The 21,695-nt window shown below is 42.3% G+C and overlaps 1 protein-coding gene across 2 annotated transcripts in view; it reads left to right on the forward strand.

Annotated features, from left to right (window-relative positions):
- NTMT2 (N-terminal Xaa-Pro-Lys N-methyltransferase 2) overlaps positions 1–17,099 on the forward strand; it is a 34,760-nt gene extending 17,661 nt beyond the window's left edge. For both annotated transcript variants that reach the window (XM_066625467.1, XM_066625465.1), the window contains exons 2-4: positions 3,761–3,936; positions 13,116–13,365; positions 15,445–17,099. In XM_066625467.1, coding sequence (XP_066481564.1) covers positions 3,802–3,936; positions 13,116–13,365; positions 15,445–15,734 — 675 coding nt within the window. In that variant the 5' untranslated portion in view covers positions 3,761–3,801 and the 3' untranslated portion in view covers positions 15,735–17,099. The remainder of the gene's footprint in view (positions 1–3,760; positions 3,937–13,115; positions 13,366–15,444) is intronic.
- Positions 17,100–21,695: the final 4,596 nt, after the last annotated feature.

Raw genomic sequence — 21,695 nt, forward strand, 5'->3', positions numbered from 1 at the left:
TTCTGAGTAGGCATGCATAAAATTGCACTGTAAGTAACTTCTGGTGACAATGTGTAGTCTTTGCTATATTTTATATTGGATGTATTGTCACTTTGTTTAATATTCAATATCTTGTTTTTAATCTGCTGTTGGTTTTACATTTCTCGTTACATTAGTGTGTTCTGTGAAGCCACTAATTGCACAAGAGAAGAGCAGCACAGAACATTTTCAAACCAAGCTTTTTCACACATGCAGTATATTAACCAGTGCATTTATTGTTGAAGGGTGGACTTAAAATCTTCAGTTGAAGGTACTAAGGGCAAAAAACTTGGATTGTGAGTCAAGCAACAAAATAAGATAAAGCTTGGCATTTATCTCCAAATAGTCAGTTATTACAGTTATTACATGGAAGTGACTGATAATATTCCTATCAGTCACTTCCATGAATCCATGCCAGTTGATGGCTTGATTGTAAATGACAAATTTGCACCAAATGGTACCCAAATAATTTCAAGTTCTTCTTGGGTTTAGGAGTGTTGGATGCTTCTTTCCTGCCTCCATTCCATCCTGCTCTGCCCCAAAGTAAAAACTTTAGATCTGAGTTCCCACAAAACATGAGATCTCTTAGTACTGTGCCTTGAGCAGAAATTTGACGTTAACTACTTTCGGATGTAGATATCATAGATCAAAAGCATACCTTGATTCTTCTTGAATAGCTTGGGCCTGACATAACCAAAATCTTATTTCTTCATCTATTTCCTGTTATAGCCTCCCATGGTTTGTGCAGATGATACACTGTCAGAGATGTGACATTGTTGTTGTCCTTCCTTCCTTTCTCACATAAGATACACACATTTAGGGCGCAATCCTAATCCTTATGTCAGTACTTTCCAGCACTGGCATAGCGATGCCAATGGGACATGTGCTGCATCTTGCAGTTGGGTGTCACTCACAGAGGCCTCTTCAAAGTAAGGGAATGTTTGTTCCCTTACCTCGGAACTGCGTTGCCCTTATGTCAGTGCTGGAAAGCACTGACATAAGGGGTTAGGATTGCGCCCTTATTCTTTTTCTGTTGGCCATCTGTCACTGGCAAACTGGCCGTCCAGGATTTAACAATGTCTTAGGAAGTTCATGCTAAAATCTGAAACCTCATCCTTGAAGTGATACCAATACTACAACTTGCTAGAAATGCTCATGAACTTGTTTGACTATAGTTGGTAGCTATTGGCTAGATAAGATTGCTTGATAAGCACTAATGGATAAGCTATTAGCTAATTAATGCATGATGACAATGGAATGTACTTCCTCCTAGAGTCTAGACTTACCTGTGGCCTCCACCCTGCAACCTTTCAGCATGTTAGAAAACCCTTTTTATATTGTTCCCCAGGCTGGGGAAAAAAGAATTAATTTACATTTAAAATTTGAATAAATTTACATAAGTTTACATAAATGAATATATTAAAGATTAACTTATATAAACGATTGAAGGTCTTACAATAGCTCAAGCTTGCACAAAGCAAGGCTGGCCTTTCCTTTGCTGCCACTACTGCATCACAGATGTGAAACACCAAGCAGTGGAGGGAGCCCTCATGCCACATCTCATGTGAGAGGTCAAACAGTTGCCCTCACACTGAGATAAGTTGCGTTGGGCCAGTGCAGGCTTCAACAAATCTCTGGAGGGCCAGAGGCTCATTGGAGACTGGGGGCTCCCTGAGGGCCGCATTGAGAGGCCTCGAGGGCCGCAAGTGGCCCCAGGGCCGGGGTTTGGGCAGCCCTGCTCTAAGCTGACAAGGAAAATGTATTGAGCCCTATGGAAAGTGAAACTGAGCCACGTGTGTGTGTTTATTTGCAAGTTGGTGAACATGCCTTGGCTCAAGCAAAAGGGAATGCAAGGCCATCAGAATGGTCCTGATCCTATGAACATGGAACTCAACAAACGCTCCAGAAAGCGCCCTCCTCCTAGTAACAAGGATAAAAACAGAGGCTTGAGCAGCTGGTAGAGTAAAAATTGTTAAAGTTTTGTAAAGCTAGGTGGATTCCACTAGAGCAGTGGTTCCCAAGCTGGTGGGTTGTGACTGCACTGGGTTCTGACCCCTTAAGGGATGGGGGCAGAGGGACAGCAACAACATGATCCCCTGTATTGCGCTGCTGCCAGGGAAACTGTTGTGTTTTTTTACTTACCTGAAGCCAGCACCAACCTCCGGTGGGGGGTGCAGGGAGCCCCGCACATGCCTCTGTGGGGCTCCCCAAGCCTGGAAATGAGTATAAATTGTCATCGGAAGCCACTTCGTGGTAGCTGTATAAACTTAGCCTTTTCTTTCTCTCTCCCCCTCTTCACTCTTCCTCTGATTCCCTCATTGCCTGCTCCTCAGCATCCACCTTTCTCTAAATCTTGAGTTTTATTATGAATGCACTAAAGTGGAATGGACATAAATACACTTTTGCAGTGGTGCCAAACTGCTGTAGTTTTTGGTTAGCATTTGAACAACCTGGCTTGAAACAGCAGCCACATTTATAATCAGTTTGTAGACATAATCCATGTTCAAGTAAACTTGGGTTTGCCTTGCACATTTCTGTTAAATCTATATTGTGTGAACTACAGTGCACAGTGGCACTTTTAGCACATGCTGTTACTGGTAAAAAGAAAGCAAACTTTGGGCACATTTACTGCCCCACATAATATGCTAGAAATATATATTATATGTGTATTATGCAATACTAGAAATGCACATTATATAATGTATTGTGCTGGCTATTCATGCATTTGTAGTGTGGGCAGTCTGACTAGCCGAAAAAATTGTTTGATGGATGGAACCACTGTTATAATTCCACCTCCAGTTAATTGTGGATGAGCATTCCACTAGGGCTAAAGAGCCCTAGTGTAGAAGCACCCTTCTTCTTTCTCTCCTAGTCCACCTGAGCTATGAAGAAGATCTTTCTCAAGATTTGCATTTCCTCATACTACCATCATCAAATTTTTACTTTGCTTTCCTCTTCTCCTAGGATAAAAAAAATGAAAAGCCTCTATTACAGAGAGTATTTTCTTTTTTAAATACCCTGCTGTACCCTGCTTAAGTACAGATTAGGTTCTGGAAGCCTGTTAAAGTATTTATTTATGCGCCATGAACAACTTCTGTAGTGATTGAAAAACAGTATAGAAATATTTATTTCTATAAATTATGTATAAAATAGATAATTACTCACTCCCTGGTGAATGTAAACTGTGGTAACCCAGCTTTTTTGTTGCATAGTGTACAAAATGGGCCTTAGAGCACCTTGGGGTGGGGTGGGTCTGCATTTTACCACTTGCATTTTACATTTTACAGCAAGTTGTGGTTTGCATTTGTATTGGTTGGAGAGGAACACAAGTACAGCTGTATTAAGTACTGTACTTTTGCATCTCCAAACTGCAGTGTCTCTCTCTCTCTGACTCCTAAACCAGCACTATTGCACCTGTGCAAAAATGTCAGAGTGGACAGACTGCATCTGCACAAAAGCACAATGCTGCTGTTCTGAGTTGGGACATCTGTAAGTTGGATGTCCTTAAATAGGAGTCCATCTATATACTATGAGTATGTATGCTGGATGTTGCCTGTCATTTTCTTTCCTGTTACTCAGAAGCTGCCCCATTCCCTTCCCTTTCAAAACTTCCATGTACAAGATCAAATCGATTCCTTTTCCTTATCTGTTCTTTCTTTAACTGCAGATAAATTTTAAAAATTCAAGCAATTTATGCAGCTAGCAAAGTTTGTGATCAATTATTACTCTTATCTTCTTGCAGTCAAACTTTATTCCCTGACAAGTGAAGTTATCAATGGTGAGATGCAGTTCTATGCCAGAGCCAAACATTTCTACAGAGATGTGCCAGCATCAGAAGAGGGCATGATGGGGGATTTCATTGAGCTGTCTAATACAGATATCGAGTCATCCAGGAAATTCCTTAGGAATTTTATTGGGGTAAGTTGTCAGTCTTTGCAATTTACATGTATTGTTATACCCCAGGGCAGCCCACCCATGAGTTGGACAAAAGACCCTGTTTCAAGCAATGGACCAGGAGAGACAGTGAACTGGGGGGAGATAACTTGCACCCACCCACCATCTGCTTTTCCTGTCTACTGCCTCATCCTATTCTCACTTGCTCTCCTTGTAGAGCAAGCAAGAGTGTGATGGAAAGGCCTTACTACTTCCTTCTCCAGGGGTGCTGCCAGGGAACATGGCAGTTGAGCTGGAGAAGGAAGTAGGAGTGGCTGCTGTGATCTTGTTCTCAGTTGTTCCCCAGTGATTGGGAAGATGATTGCCTCCTCCCTCTCTATGCTTTCCCTGGCTGGCTACCTTATCCAGCTTGCTTTGGCAGGTGAGGAGCTGGAGATGGCAGTAATATGTGCACAGACAAAAGGAGGGAACTTGGGCACCACTTTGAGTGTCATCTTGGCTGAGGATGAGTTTGGTTATACTTGATTCTTTGTGTTTCTGGTTATGTCTCCATTCTGGACATGAGCCATGTGAAGAATACATTCTTGCATGCTGGACTGAAGAAATATATTGTAGAAAAATTATCTTCACATTTCAGATTTGCATGTGAAATCTATAGCTCAGATTCCTATCTGTACTGGTGAGCATCATTCAGCCTTAGCTACAAAGCTATTACATCTTAAATGTTAGAAGGGGGTGCTGAGACCATTTGTGAAAGCAGCAGGCTAGGCAGACTGCATCACTGCAGTTTTTATTTGTCATCTGCCTGCAGTCTAACACAGGAGAAGCACAGTGGCTGATGAAGGAGGAGGTGAATTTGAGAGAGATGTGGCTAACAGTAGTAGCAGCAGCAGCAGCCACCAGGGTGTTTTTGAACAATGGCTTCTGAGAAGGAGCGGTCTGTCTGAGAGGTGAGAACTTTGGATTTCAACCTGTAAACTAGTATAACCATTTTTAACTTGCCTTAGTGCTGGTTCCTGGGGAAAAGGCATGTAAAACTGGGAGCCAGCACCAAATTGGGAAAGGACCAGTTATGGTACTGACCCCTTGCAACAAATTAGTAACAACTGCACATAAACTGCCCACAGACACCATAGCCTGAACAACTCTGTGGTTCATAGCCCCAAAGAAATTGCAGTTTTCCTGCAACTTTATGGCCAAGCACGCTGCCCCCACAATGAGGTCTCCTTGATGGATGGATGCCCTGGGCTGCTTTTTTCATGTCTTCCATCAGGTGTGGTGGTGCAATAATGCAATTGGCTGCCTTGGCAGATTTTCATTTGTAGTTCTGTCAGAATTAAGTTTAAAGGACTAATAGCTCCATAAGAAGGAGAAAAACCACTTTTAGAAAACCAGAATTAATTTAAAGGAAAAAAAATTAACCAGACCAGCAAGATATATTTTAGACAGGCAGTTGATTTATTTATGTGTTTTATTACAGTTCTTAATTGCCTTTCTGCTAAAAATTAGTCCTAAAGGCAATGTACAAAACCAGTAAAGGACGGTTAAATAAACCAAATCTAAAACCAATTAAAAAAGTGCCACAGAGTAAAAATAAATCAGCATTAAACCTAAAAGCAATTTGTAAAATAACTGTTGAAAAAAGAGAGTGAATGCATGTGGTATTAATCCTCTCAAATTGTCTGGCAGAACACAAAGCCTTTCTCAAGAAGCCCAATATAAAATAAAGAAGACACCTGGGAAGTTTCTCCAGGAAGAGTTTGCCTAAAATTGCCACATTACTCAGAACACCAGGTTTTTCCCTGATTTTAGGTATCCCGCCCCTGGCTAGCCCATTCTCTTCAACAAGGGAAGGCAGAACTAAAAGTGACATATAAGTAAAGCAATGGTATTGTGTTTTAATTCTCTCTCACACACACAAGATGGAAAGACTACTACCACAGCTCAGTTGTCTGAAGATGGAACTTATTGGTTCCTTTATGAAGCTATTGGCATTTCTTACTCTCCCCTGGGGAGGAAATGAGGCAGCCCATGGAATATAATGGAGAAATCCAGGATTTTAACAAGCTGTGACCAGGCACCAGTGACTGTCTGCCAAAAGTAAAGAAAGGATTTTATTTCCCATTCATGGTCTTATTTCCTTTTTCAAATGTGACTTTTTTTTTTAGTTTTTAAACATCTAAAAGTGCAATATGTCTCGTACAGGTCAGTGGAGCACAAAACTTCTGTGTGCTTGGCCTGAGAGGGAGTATGAGGGGGCAATTTAATTTAAGATTGCCTTTTGCTGCAGCTTGAAAAGTGTTCTGTGGGATGTTTTTTGACAGGAAAAAACCAAACCAGCCTTAACCCAGTCTCTTACCTATGAAACTAACAATGTACCATGGTTTGTAGGTTTCCATGGCCAGCAATAATCCAATAATTTAATATATATTTATTCAGGTGAGAAGACCATAGTTGTGTCAAAGAATCAGAATCCATGTTGCTAAAAAGTCCAATGTTTCATTCTGTAACTTTTTCAGAACTTTACCTACCTAGACATGACACGTTGCTAGAGAGCAAGTCAGAAACAGCAGTTAAAAAACCAGTCCCCTCCAGGTGCTTAGAGTTCCACTTTACTGCTGCATTCTTAAAGCAAATTCAGCCTAATCACAGTATCCCATCTCTGCTGGAAACCTCTTACCTAAAACTCTTTAATGTCTGTTCTTTTCAGGACTGGCAGCCAGGTATTGCTAATATGTAGAACCTCTTCTATTCTGTTGCTATTTTGAACATGTTTAACTATGTACCATGTTGTAGGGCTATCCTAAGTCATTAAGGGCACAATCCTAACAGTGCCCTGGACCGGCCAAAGTCCGGCCCAGGAGAGTCACAAATGTGCCATAAGGCACGTTTCTGCCTCCTCAATAGTCGGCTGGGACATCGCACCAGCATGCACCGGTCTGCTGAAGCTGAATCCATCCTCTGCACAGACATGGGAAGGGAGCCTTGTGTTGGCCAAGCTTGACCAATGCAAGGCTCTGTGGTGGATGGGGAGGAGGCAGGAGGGAAGCGTACCGGGGAGGGAAGGCAGAGGGCGGTCCTGAGGGTGGGTGGGGAGTGGGAGGCGGGGCTGGGACCCAGCAGTTATGGGCAGAACCCCCATTCCCGAGCAGTGTGGAGCAGCTTCAAGTCGCTCCGCTCTCCTCAGCCTTGCACTACCCCTTGAGGAGTCCGAGGAGATCCATAGGGGCTGCAGTGGCTTACCCGGGGATAAGGGGAAGAGTTTCCCCTTACCTTTGGCTGAGCCACTTTGGAGTCCTATCTTGTGCTGGATACAGCGCAGGCCTCCTGGCCTGCTATTCTAGCCCAAGATAGGATTGTGCTGCATGAGACAATGACTTAGGGTAGCTTGTGGTTACAAGACAAACTCCCAAACTTCAATATGGGCAAAGTGAACAAAATAGTCATGCCAGCATCCATAGGGTTCAGTTCCGGAACTCCTATGAATGCCGAAACCCACGGAGAATCAAATCTGACTTGGGGCATGCTAAACCCTCTGAATGACTGGAACTCATGTCTAGAGAGCCTTGTGAGGGCTGGGGAGGCCTCTGGAATGCCAAAAAACACAACTTCCGGTTTTTGGTTGAAAACTGGTGCAGCTCTGACGCATTTGCAGGGTACAGGTCCAGCGTACATCCGGGCCCTGTGGGTTTGAACCTGGGGTTAGTTGAAACCATGGCTCCTGAATTTGCAGATAAGGAGGCAGGACCTGTATTGACACTGGCATTATTTATTTCAAATTTTTAGACCACCCTTACTCCAAGGAATTCAGAGTGGAGTACATAGTTCCCTCCCTCCTTTTTACCTCATAACCTTGTTATACTGCAATGCATCATCAGTGTATGTTATGTTTTACAGAGTAGCATAAGCAAAAAAAAGGGCAGGTTCCTAATAGTTGGGAGGGGGAGAGTAAGGTTACAATTGAGAGTTACAGTCTAATCCTATCCAGCACAGGATTAGTGGCTCCAAATGATCCTGTGCTGAATCCAAGCAGGCTGGAGGTCTCCTTGGGTGGGGGACCTTGTCCCCCAATGCTGAGTAAAGTTCCAGTCTGCTCAGTGGAGCTTCTTGTGTTTGTACTAGCTAATTCACTGGTGCAGACTTGAGATGCCCCATGTTGGGCTTCTGAGGCTGACATGAGGATTAGGATTTGGTGGAGTAGGCCTCTGATGGTCCCACCCCTCTTCTGGGCCTGTCCCTCCCCTTGCTCTGTCCTCCTTCTGGTCTGGAACCCTCCCACCACCCTCCCCAAGCCTCTGTGCCACTCGGCGCTTACCTGAGCTCTGCTGGTGCCCAGGGCTCCCACTGAAGTGTTGTCAGGAAGGTACAGGCCTTCTCGCTGGCACCATTTGCTTTCTGCCTGTCCCAAATCTGCCTTATGGCATGTCTGTGACACTCAGCACTGCCACTGTGGCTGCAGCACCAGCACTCAGGCAGCATTAGATCAGGCTGCCTGTTGCACATACCTTGGCTCTGTTTCATTTGAACATGGAAGACAAATTGGTCAAGTTGATTGCATCACAAAAGAAGTGGGCTTTGAGAAGGCTGTTGGTTAAAGTAGCCCATGGCCATCTCTGCAATATCTACGAGGCTGTGAGCAATGGTAGGTCCAAGTTCATGCTAAGAATTCCAGATTGAGGGACCAAGGGTGCAGTCCTAACCAACTTTCGAGCACTGACATAGCTGTGCTAGTGGGGCATGTGCTGCATCTTGCAGTTGGGCGGGGGGCAGCCACAGAGGCCTCTTCAAGGTAAGGCAGTATTTGTTCCTTTACCTCGGAGTTGCATTGCCCTTATGTCAGTGCTGGAAAGTTGGTTAGGATTGTGGCCCAAGAGTCATTTTATATGTGGAAATACATTTTAAAATGATATACTTAGTTTTCTTAATAGATCCTTCATACCAGCAAAGTAGGTGACAGTATAACTTAGTTTTTTGATTACTTACTACTGAATAAGAGCATAATCTGACAAAACATTCTGCTACATAAGCACTGAAAAAATGAATACAGTAAAACTGTACAAAAGCACAATAGTTCATTCATTCATTCAGGATCAAAGTGGATGTTCAGTAGCAGGCCTGTTAAATGTCTAATATTCCTGTTATTCCAGCAGGACTTGTATAGGATGACTTCCTGGTGGAATGTGCCCTATGGCAGTAATGACTAAAAAGATCAGTTGCTTAAAAAGAATAAAAAATGTTCACAAAAGTTGACAATCATTTACCTGGGCAGCACTTTTCTTTTCCTACCTATAATTCCAAAGTTTTGCAACTCATCAGTGGGCTCTGAGCCAGAATTATGATGTGTAGTAAATTCCACTTCAGTGCTACTGGTTATGTTTTTGAATGACTCTCAAGTGGCACTTAATCCTTTGCACTCACTTTTAGCTTCCAGAGTAAGTAATTCATTCATTTGAACACATTCCCCACTCAGAGTACAAAAGCAAGTATTTAACCAATCCAAATAATTTCATTCAGGTTTGTTTGCATTCTGCATACAGGTCCAGCCTTGTTATACACTGATTTTTTATACACTGATTTAACTCAACACAAATGGCCCCTGCAAATGAAAAGAAATGTGCTGAACACTAGAGAAGGGGAAAAAATGCACCGCTTTAAAATCACAGTTTAAAAAACTGCTTTTTACTGTTGCAGAGAGACAGTCATACAAGTGATTACAGGTATAACCTAAATATCCACAGATTTTTCTATCTCTAAGCTGATGAGAAAGGCCCTTTAAATTAAAGGAAAACAGTTGTTTAATAATGACAGATAGGGCAGCCAGCTGATAATCCATCAGTCATTCTCTCTGCAAGCTTCACTCCTCCCTTCCCCCTGAGCACATGAAAGAAGGCTAAATGGCAGGTTATCACCTCCTATCACTTCCTCCATTCTTTCCCCCTCACTGGGGCTCCTGGTGAAGGGCGGGATTGCTGCCTCCTAGGGAAGCCTAAGCTCCTGGAGAGAGACAGATTGCCTCTGTGTGCATTTCAAAAGGTCAGCAAGGCTGTTTTAAATCACTGGAGCAAAGAAACTTTGTTTTTTAAATTGATTTGCTATAGTGCATTTTTTGCCATCCAAATCCCTCAGAAATGAGTCTCAACCTACTTTGATTTTATTCTTGGGCTCTCTGTGTGTGTGTATTTTCTTGATTCCTCAGGGCCACTTCCCCAGTTTGTAAGTTGTGCATAATTCAAATCATGGGCATGAACACTGAGCTCATGTGCCTTTGCTTGTCATGCAGAGTATCTTCAGTATGAAATGGGTGAACACCTACAGAAGCAAGCTCCCACATATGCAATTAGCAGTGGGTGAATTGCAAGAGTGGGGCCTGCTCATGTAGAAATTTATATATGTAGGCTCCTGTTCATGTTCATGTTCATAGCTGGTGGAGCATAATGGCTAAATGTACTTCATGTTCACATGATCACATTAGATCATTTTTTGCCCACAATTATACAGTGGGCCCGCTGTATCCACAGATTCAGGACCCATGAGTTTCACTATCTGCAGGCCTTGAAACTGCAATAGCCTCACATGGACCCTCAAGAGATGAGGGGAGCTGCTCATGAACTCCCCAGGCCTCAAAACACCTTCTAAAGCTTTTGGGAGGCCTAAGAAGATACTTCTGGTTTTCGGGGAAAACTTTTTCCGGTTTCGGGGATACTTTTGGTTTTGGGGGAAAACTGGAAGTGATGTTTAAAAGGCTTTCAGAGGACCAGGGAGGGCTTCAAAAAAGTCAAAAACACCCCCTCCCATAACATTACCAAAAAGTGCACTTGGGGGGATCATATCACAAACAAAAATGGGAAATGCTATGTACATCATTTTATCTCATACCAGAATTCAAAATATGATGAGAATTATTCTAACCTTGATGCTAAATAAGTATGTTATTCATGTTGGAATGAAAATAATGGTTTTAGAGAATATTTTTTCCTAGTCTCTGATTTTTTCAACAGATTATGTAAACCTTGGGACTTTCACATTTAGAGTATTCTTGTAATGTGAGGCCCTTAATTGCAGCTGACTTAGCTTGTATGTAAATCCAGCCCTGGTGGTGAGCAGAATGTTCTACTCTATGAATATGATGGGGGGGGGGGGAATTTAAGGGCGAACCCTAAAGCCGCACTGGTAATCTAACAGCCAATGTATAGCAATACTATTTCTTATCATTTTAGTTTTATTCGGTGTTCAGTCAAAAACTAACTCTTCAAGTGGCTAGCAGCAATTCAATACAAATAATTAAAATACAATACAAATTTGTGTTGCCCAGTGGTGGGGAGGAGGAGGGCTCTCAGCTGGATCTAAATCCATTCATAATGAAAAGGTACCTGGCATTAGGGCACACTTCCCTGTAATGGCCTTCTATAAATGGACTTCTAAAAAGTTTCCTTTACTGTTGTAATACTCCATACATCTTTATCACCTTCAGAAGCTTTCCAAAACAAGGTTCTTGGAGTAGACATAACTGTATTCAAAATGACAGTCAGTTTCACCATTGTTTCCTCTGGGGTGAGACCCTCCTAGGACATTCCTCAGATCACTTATGGACATATTGCCATGGTCTGTCTGTGTGAATGCAAGTATTTCTTTCAAAAAGTGGAAAAAGAATGTGCTGCATTTTTATGATTGATTGATTGAGACCTTTATTGGCATAAAAGCATTTTTATGTTGAGGCCAACACCACTGGTGGAGCCAAGTTAGGAGGGCAGGATGCCTGCTGTTTTTGCATTCTACAGTTTCTCTTTGCAACCAGATGCACCCCTTGAATATTTATAGCAATGATGCCATCTGCTTGCCCCTTCTTTGACCTTAATAAGCTGCTGAATTAACCACTGAAGTAGAACCCAAGAAGCAGTGCTACACAGTCACCTGACATGATTTACTATTAGCCATGTCAGAGGAACTCTATTTGGAGACACTTTGGCGTAACTTCCATGGTAGCCAGATTTGTAGCATGGGGGCTGCACTTGGGCTTTAGTTTTACTTTAATTACTCCTGTGATATAATGGAGGTGAAAAGAAGGTATTTCTTTTTGTGTCTGTGGCATATCACAGCTCCCCATGTCTCTAGATAATAAGATTTTCTAGGGGGCAGGCTTTTTTAAACAGCCAACTCCCTTGTAAGGAGTGCAGACTTTTGCCATTCCAAAGCTCCGCTGCCCTCAGTTCATAGACTTAGATGACTCAGACATAGGTAAGTTAGGTCCCAATCTTAATGAAGCTGGGCACCAGGCCTTCAAGCTGTTGCAAAAGCACTGTAAAGTGCTTTGCAATGGCATGAAGGCCAGGTGCACTGGTGGCCACACATTATGCCCACTGGAGCAGATAAGTCCAGAGAAGGGGCAGGGAGAGCCCAGGAAGGGGCAGGATCTGCAGTGCCAGAGCACACCATACCCTATTCCCCCTTCCCAGGGCTGATTCACCAACACAGATTAGCTTGGACTTGCACCAGTGATATCATTGGTGCAGGTCTGAGTTTACCCATTGCAGCTGCTGAGGCTTCTTTGGGGGCAAGGGGACAAATGTCCCCTTATTTTGAGGAAACCAATAGCTGAAATTCCCCTGCAGGATGTACTGCAACCAGCCACTGTATCGGTGTTGAGAAATTTAGTTAGATCTGAGTAATTAATTGCTACCCTTGCATAGTCTGCCTGGTTTTTACTTACTTTAGACTCATTTTTCCTACCCCACCCCAGGTGGAAGTGAGAACAGTCCCTCCAAAAACCATGGAGAACAAAATTTTAACACAGCTTTGACTCAAACAGTTTGTACCCTCCTCTCCCTGAGGTAGCAACAAGGGCAGACTTTTCTGTCTTTGGTGTTCAGTGTAAACCAGGAAATTCCCCCTGCAGGGATGAGTTCTAGTATTTTCTTATCTCTATGCCCTTAACTTGCTTTTTGGAGCTCCTGGAAGCTCACAGGGCCATTTTTGGTGTTTTTTAACATTTTTAAATCTTTTTGACTAAGAGAAGGAGCTGTGAGCTAGTAAATCCATGGTTTGAATCTAGTATCTGCAGTGAACTCGCTGTAGATAAGCTACCATCTCCCTTCCTTTTCCCACCTGCCTTCATTGCAATATGGGTATAGTAATAGTGACCTTACAGGGTGTTTGTAATTGATGACTGAAGGACTTTGAACACTCTGTTTTCATGTTGTCCATAGGAGCCTGGCAAAGCTGGCACTGATTTTGCCCTCGACTGTGGCTCAGGAATTGGGAGGGTCAGCAAGAATGTCCTCCTTCCCTTATTCAAGCATGTGGAGCTGGTGGACATGATGGATAATTTTCTGGTAGAAGCCCAACACTACTTGCAGGGCCAGGGGAAAAAAGTTGACATGTACTATTGCTGCAGTCTCCAGGAATTCACACCAACACCCAGAAAATATGATGTCATCTGGATTCAATGGGTTTCAGGTCAGTTGTGTGAGTTTGACAAAATGTAAAAATGAATAAGCAAAATAAATGATTGGTGGCATGTTTATAATGTTTAAAACTGACTCTTAGGATATACAGCAGGGGTCTCCAAACTTTATGGCCAGAGGGCCATATCAAATATCTGGCTTGGTGTTGAGGGCAAGAAAAAAAAAATTAAATATAAAATTTAAATAGATAAATTAGAGATGGAACTTAGATGAGTGAATAAACGAATGAATGGGGTCGTTCATTCAACCTCTCTGGCCCTCAAACACCTTCCAGACACAACCAGAGCACAGCTTGGTCATGTACAGTTGAGTGGGCCAGAGGCTTTCAGGGGACAAGAGGCTGGCCATGGGCCGGATAGAGGCTTGTCACGGGCCGCATCTGGCCCCCGGGCCGGGGTTTGGAGACCCCTGATATAGAGTGACTAAAGTAGCTGTGACTGAAAGGCCACCCATGGCCTCTCTCTATCTTACCTTATACAGACTATTGTCCCCTTCTGTATCTTGGGAAGTAAGTATAGAACCACAGCTAAATGAACAGTAACAAGGACTGGTAAGAGAGAATAAAGCTGATCTAGCTCCACAGAGTTGATATGGCAGGGCAGGCAGAAGATGTTAAGACCCGAATGCTGAAAGTGAATGGAGGGCACCAGTGATTCAGAAAGAAAGACATTTCACATACAACAACAAATCTGGGTTTGTCACTGAGTCATATACTTTTCAAAGAGGTACAACCAGTCCTGATTCCCTGATGGGTATAGCTGTATTTGTATCACAACGTGTTTGTGCCATTCACATTTTCCATATTTTGATGTACATCTAAAATGTAAGCAGGGGTGTCATCATAAGGATGTGACCTCTGGAAGCGCTTTATCTGGCTCACATGATAATTGGGCTTTCCTAGCACCTCTCTTTCAGCAGCAGCACTTCTGCTGAGACTCTGGGAGGGAGAGATGGAAGGAGGCCTCAGAAGGCAAGGAACACTACAAGGGAAGGGGCAAACAAAGAGGGGTGAGAGAGGGCAACGCTGCCGTAGGTGCTGGGAGAGACCAGTTTTCATGCAGGCTGCCCTTTCAGCAGCGCCACTTCTGCTGAGGTGTCACTTCAAAGACCACCTCTCGGCTACCTAGCTGTGAAGTGATGCTGTGGCAGAAGCAGTGCTGCTGAAAGGATGGCTCACGTGATAAGTGGGCTCTCCTGTATCTTGAAAATATTGCACACTTTTGGTCATTTGCAACTAATGAGTTTCTATGTGAGAACAAAGTGCTCATTTTTGGCATCATCAGCTTAATGACATTACTTCCTGCTTAATTATTTCACTTCTGGCATTCAGCTGGCATCATGAATGCCATTTGGCCTGCTATGTGAAATGTGTTTGACACTCCTGATCTAGAGTTATCCTTGAGTGATCTTCCAAAAACAAAGCATCACCGATCAGTGTAGAGGACAGTACCAATGCAAGTACAGTGGTGATAGGAGAGAGCAGAAGTGTAACAAAGCAGAGCCTGAGTGGCATCTGCTCCAGGTGCTAAGCCAAGAGGCTGGCACACCGTTCTTCAGTCTCCTCCCTAGTTATGGAGGAGGGGCTCACAGCTTTGTGCTCCTAGTTTCTTTGTGACTCCCCTTCAAGGGGAGCCTCCACAGGAAAAGGAACAGGTGGCATGAAGCCACTGCAGCTAGCACCCTTCTCTAGGGAGAACTGGGACGTGATGTCAAGTGACACATTATCATGTGACCTTGTGCTATCACTGCCCCAAATGCCAGAGCAGAGCATTACACCTCTGAGACAGAAGATAAAGGTTTTGATTTATTTCTGCACTGAAGGTCAATTGTAATGTTGCTAGCAGCCAACATGTTCCAGGAGTGGACACTGAGAGGAAAGTAGTTCTCAGGGTTGCACAGTGAAGTAAACTGTGTTTGTTGCACACTTCTGTCTTTTGTGGCAGTGGTTGACAAAGTTTTAAATAGCAAATAGTATACCTGTGCCTCACAGAACCTTGTGCTATTGCAAGGCTCATAAGCAACGTATTCAAGCCATTGATCCTATGAAAGATATCTGCCTTTTTTCCTGTAGGCAATCTGACAGATAAGGATTTATTGGCATTCTTAATCCGCTGCCAGAATGGCTTGAGGGAGAATGGAATTATCGTCCTTAAGGATAATGTGGCCAGGGAGGGCTGTGTCCTGGATCAACTAGACAGCAGCGTAATCCGAGATTTGAACATCCTCAAGAGCCTTATTGAAAAGAGTGGACTCACTATACTGAGACTAGAAAGGCAAGAGGACTTTCCTGAGCAGTGTGTACCTGTCTGGATGATGGCCCTGCAGAAGAATCCCACCCATACCAGAAATGGGATGTTATAAGGGCCACTGAAGTGGAGTTGGAACTCAAAGACTGGGAATCAATCAAGAGAGAGGGTGTAAGCCCCATTAATTAAAGCCCACTCAAAAAGTAAAGGTTCGTGCTCTTTCTTTCCCCACCGTTGACCTTTCTTTCCCCATCATGAACATAAATGATTGCAAATCATCTGCAAGTTTTTTGCCAGCCGAATCCCCTCGCAACTGATGTTATGATGAAAACATTTCTCAAGGAGAACAAGTCACTCTATCAAAGCCTTATTCTGTATTTCAGGTCAGTCAGTTTTGCTTTCACTTTGAAACATTTCTTTAGATAGTGTCTTTCTACTTCATGAAAAGATCATAGTCAAGGCAAAAACCTGTTAACACTGCACAGTTCTAAAAATATTTACTTGGAAGTAAGTCTCACTAATTTAAATGAAACTTATAACCAGCTAATGATAAATTCACACTTCCAACATGAAGGTCAAATTCTACTTGCCATGCAATGTAACAGGTTATATGACTTTTGCTGCTTTTGCTCCTCAATATGTGATGAATCGGAATCTTGTAGCACAAGGCAGAGGTCATATGAATATCATTGCAGCCTTAGATTTTTAAACAATCAACCAGAGAGGCTTTGATCTGAATGTAATCTACTGGGATCATGACCGGAAAGAGAGTACTCTACTCTAAAGCAAGCCTCCCCCCCCAATCTTGGTCAGGAGAGTTAGCATGTTATATGGCTTTATTAAATAACAATTATAATTGAAGTAGCATGAGTCTATCAGTATCTGCAACTTTGCAATAACTTCAAGATTGTAAAAACTTCATATCAAAAGAGAACCAGAAAAGGAGGTGAATTTTGTCTGGGGGGGGGGGGGCATGGTGTCTTCTTGTTAGAAAAATGTCTTGTTTACTTTAAATATTGCTGTCCTGCCCTCTTTCAAACATAGAGCTTCTTGCTAACAAAGCATTACATTTTATAAGGAGGGTCAAACAGATGTTGTTACTTGAGCAGAAAATCAGCCCCAGCTAAGTAGCATACATGTGGCAAAATCTACTGGGAAGTTCTCATTCACAAACCTAATTTAACCAAATCTCTTATGAAGCTCTGTTAATTTCAGTGGGGCTTCTGCAGAAGAACTTTGGGTCAAGTCACACAGAGCTGTCCACTGCCCTTTCTACTGTCCGAGCCGTCTGCCTCACTTTGCCTCATGGCAGGGCCACCTCTGGCAGAAATTGCTTCTCAGCACAGAGAAGATGTCAAAGTCAATTTCATCATTTCTCTTTGACGATAGTTCCAAAGTATGTAAGCAGCGATTCTTGTATGTAAGGCTTCCATATGTATAACTGGCTGTTCATATTGGACACACATGAATGCCTAATTAAATTCCAACAATTAATGTAATAAAGTCATCTATCACATATTGTATCTTGACTATTATTGCTATCGTGATTTTCTGTTTCCGTTTTTAAACATCTTATAATAGCATGTCAGGCAGCAGCAAACGGCCAAATGAGTTTGACTGTTATATGTGATTAAAACCAGTTGTTTTGACTCCCCTCCTTTTCTTCTCTTCCTTTGATGCCTGTATGATCAAGCCAGAAAAAGGCTGCTGCATTTCTTTGCAACAATTCACTTCTTCTGGAAGGTCATCATAACCCAGCTTAATGAATAAATATGCTTGAAGAAGCAGTTCTGTTTATATGTGAAGAACATCATAATGTCCTAATGTCCTTGGTGGATCAGGCCAGAAGTCAATCTGCCACTTTCAGATGATGATGATGATGATGATAATAACTAGGTATTTGTATATTATATATATTATATACAGCCTTTCTGGTCATCGGATTACTCCTCTGACTTTATTCAAGGCGATTTACATAGGCAGTCATTTCTAAATCCTCAAGGGGATTTTTACAATCATAGCGGTTCTCTCTTTCAAAAACCAACAACATTTCAGAATGGATCTTCCTGGTTTGGTCTCACTTCTGGCCTCCAGTTCTCCCACACAGGCTGACAAGCAGCTCCATCTCTCACATGGAGGGCAGCCAAGATGTTTCTTGCTTACAGCAAGAGCAGGTGGAATCACTCAGCTGGGCTTGTCAGCTGCTTCAAGGTCTCACCATTCTCAGCCATTCAGAGAGCTGCCGGTGTCCTTGAACTGGCGACCTTCTGATGTTATCTTCAGGCTAACGGAGGCTCTACCCTCTAGACCAGACCTCCTGCCCAGACCAGACCTCCTGCCTGATGATGGCATTTCCGAAGTGTTGCAGTACTGATTCAGAGCATCAATCACCTGCCTACCACTTCCATGCCTCTGTTCTTACTGACCATATCCTGTAAGCATGAACATGGACTGTAACAGCCTACCTGTCAGCCCAGACATACATGTTACAGAATGCTGACATTATTCCCAACTGCTGGTGTAGTAATATGAACTTTTACTACGTTACAGAAAAATCAAAATAGATACAGGTCCGGGGGGGAGGGGCCAGCCAGCACTGAGCAAATGTGCCTTTCTTGGGCTCTTTAAAGGCACTTTGTGTTTTCCCAAAAACTGCAGATCCAAGGAGATCCAAGGATTGTTTGTCAGGAGAGACAAATTCCTCCATGTGATGGCACGATTCCTGAGGAGATAAAGCCTGGCCAGGGGGGCTTTCCCAGGAGATTCCGCCGTCTTGGCAGCAATGGTGAAGAATTCATTTTGAATCAAGCTGAAGGCCCCTGCAGGGAAAGATGTTGAAAGACTTAAGTAAGTGTTATTCCCTTTGTGTATGCCTGGTGTGGACTGATTAATTTGATTGCCTGATTTGTTTTCTTGCCCTGAGAAGAAGAGGAGGGGGGAGGTCCCCCCCCAGCTGTTTATCAGTGTGAGGAGAAATCGTAGAAGAGATTTACCAAGCTTGTTATGGTTACCTGAAAATATAATTACAACTTTACAACTTTGAATTTTGGTGGATTATAAATTAACTGTCCTTGGATAAAGTTTGTGCATTGGAGTGTTTATTGCCAATGGTTTGCTACTATCGTTTGGGAGTGCGGCTGGATGTTTTGACATTCTTGCAGATTGAGGAATGCGATTGCCAAGGCTACAAGTATAAAAATAGTAGATAAGAGAAACAAAATAAATCAAGAACAGTGCACCAGTGGCATCTAGTGACATCTAGTGGATTTAAAAAGACATTACAAGAACTGGATTTGTGTTTATAAGTGGAGCAAGGAAGATAATACACTGAGGACATCCAGTGGTCTTAAAGAACATTGCGAGCAGAAGGAAGGAAGAACAAAGATGGCGGCTAAAACAGCAAAAGTCCGAAGCTTGCCAGCATCGGAGACGGGACTTGGAAAATTAATACAAAAGGAATCAAAAGAGAAAGACTGGAAACAGACTATGCAAGATAATATGGAAAAACTGTTGGCAATGGTACAGCAACAAATAAACCAATTTGTACAGACCCAAGACAGCGTGGATGCTTTAACTAAACAATTAGATGAACTTATAAAAAAAGATCAAGATAAAATATCGGAGACAGAAGAAAATCAGCATAACACAGAGACAACGTTAATGGAAATTCAGATGGATAGCGCAGCTCGAGTGGTGAGGATACAAAATATACCAGAAGAGAAAGGAGAAGATACGCCGCAACGGATTGCCAGATTAATATCAGAATGGATTGATACACCAATGGAGGAGATATCTAAAGAACTGGATCCAGTGAGAAGAGTGAGCACTTTTTATCTGAGAAAACATGAATTACCAAGAGAAATTTATGTGAAATTCATCAGAACCTTTTACAGAGATAAATTACTGAAGGCCTCACAAGAAAAGGAATGGATAGTGGATGACAGTAAAGTCAAAATTTTGAGACATGTTCCATGGAGAGTGAGGAAAAAGAGAAAGAGAAAATAATGAATGTGGTGGAAGTGGACAGACTTTCAGAAATTTTGGATCACCAATGAAAACCGACACAAATTGAACAATGGAAACCTTTTTATGCTTGGTTGAAAATGAAGTTTTAGAAATATATGATAGGGCATTTAGATGATTGTATTATATATAATTTGATATGATAGATGAATGATGAATGAAAAATGATATTGAGAGAAATTTAGAAGAGGAAATTGATTAAGATATGTAATGATTTATTAGTTTTAGTGATATATGATTTCCTGCACCCTTTTTTGTGTGTGTAGTGAAGTGTTATGTTTTTTGTTTTTGTTTTTTGTGTTATGTGTGTTTATATTTGTTTTTGAAAAATATTTAAAAAAAAAAATAGATACAGGTCCAACCTTGTTATACACAAATTTTTTATACACGGATTTGACTCAACACGAATGACCACTGCAAATGAGGAGGAATGTGCTGATCCCTTGAGAAGGGGAAAAATGCATCCCTTTAAAATAAGTTTAAAAAACTGAACAGTCCTTCAACAATAGCCTCCTTAATGTGAGAGAGAGGGCAGCTGGCTGACAATCCATCAATCCTTCTCTTTCCAGGCGACCCCTCCCTTCCCCCTAAGCATGTGAAAGAAAGGTGATCACTTTGCATTGGTGAAGGGAGGGACTGAGTGAAATGCCTTTCTAAGAGCTTGGAGGACTACTGATTGATGGATTGTATTCTTAATGACTCTTATCTTACATCACAAAGGTAATCAAGGCTGTTTTTAAATCACCAAAGAAATGTTTTTTAAATTGATTTGCTATAGTGCCTTTTTTGCCATCCACTTGAGTGCTTGGAATGGAACCCACTGAATAATGAGACTCAACCTGTAGAGTATGTATGTATGTATTTTTGTATGTACAAAAAAGTGGGTTGACAGACTTCCTGCAGGGGACACTGAGAAAAAATTGTCATGTGGTTGAGACGCTTCCTTTGGATTTCATTTTTAAAAAATACTGGAAACTGTATTACTGCTCAATTCCACAATTCCCCCATCCCCAAAAGAGTAAAAATACGCATATGTTATGTTCTTGGGTTGTATAAATAAAAACTCAAAAGGTGCCAGCTATTCTTATGTAGTGAGTTTGGCCATCTTGAGCACCATTAAGTATCAAGGGTTTGACAAAAGAATTTAATGTTCCATAATGACCTGGAAATCTTTCTTCCTTGCCTTCAGAATGTGACACTCATTCAAGTTTTGGAGTAAGGATTATTAAGATAATTAGAAATCATTTTGAAGTTTGATTTTAGAGAGACTGAGATCTGTGAGTCTGGCTGGAAGTGAAGCACTTTGGAGTGCTCCATGGGAATCTGATCTAGAGTTAGTGGTCTAATAGTCCCACTGTCCTTGGTTTGTATATTTATAAATAAAGGCCACCAGATATTACAGAGACAAGAAAAAGCCAAGGGCTCAATCCACCAAAATATTTTCTGGCTCATTCCTATTTAAAGGTATATAACCTGCACATCAGGATCTGAATGCTCTTGCCCAGCTCCCATTCATTTCAGCAAGATATGTGCAGGAGAACCTCTTGGCAAGGGTCAAGCCTTTACCCAGTGTCAGCATTTGCACTTGAGAGGCAAGGTCCATAAAGGAAACCCCAGCATGAAACGAAACAAAAAGGAAGCAAATCATCTTTAGCGTTCTGTCATACTTCTTCTATTCCTGGAATCTGATGAAATCTTACTATTCCTTCTTTAAAGCCATAGTGAGTCAGGCAGCCAACTGACCATTCCCTAATTTGCAGATGAGAAACTTGAGCCCCAATCTGTAAATGCCTTCCTCAATGTCACCCACTGAGTTGGATTCTATTTGGGTGAGCCGGCATCCTGCCATTTGCATGGTATACTAAAACCTAAGGATCTATCCGTCTGGGATCCCCTGGAATTTGACTGCAATCTGAGATGGCACAAAGTCTGAGTTGCAGATGGGAGGGGCAGGTATCCTGTGGAGGTACAGTACTTGTTTTTTGAAAGTACTGTAGTTACTACAATTGCTGATCTCTGTGTTGAAAAGGCAAGCTGTTTTGCATTGGACAAA

Source organism: Tiliqua scincoides, chromosome 4 (genome assembly GCF_035046505.1).
Source record: "Tiliqua scincoides isolate rTilSci1 chromosome 4, rTilSci1.hap2, whole genome shotgun sequence".
Classification (NCBI taxonomy): Eukaryota; Metazoa; Chordata; class Lepidosauria; order Squamata; family Scincidae; genus Tiliqua; species Tiliqua scincoides.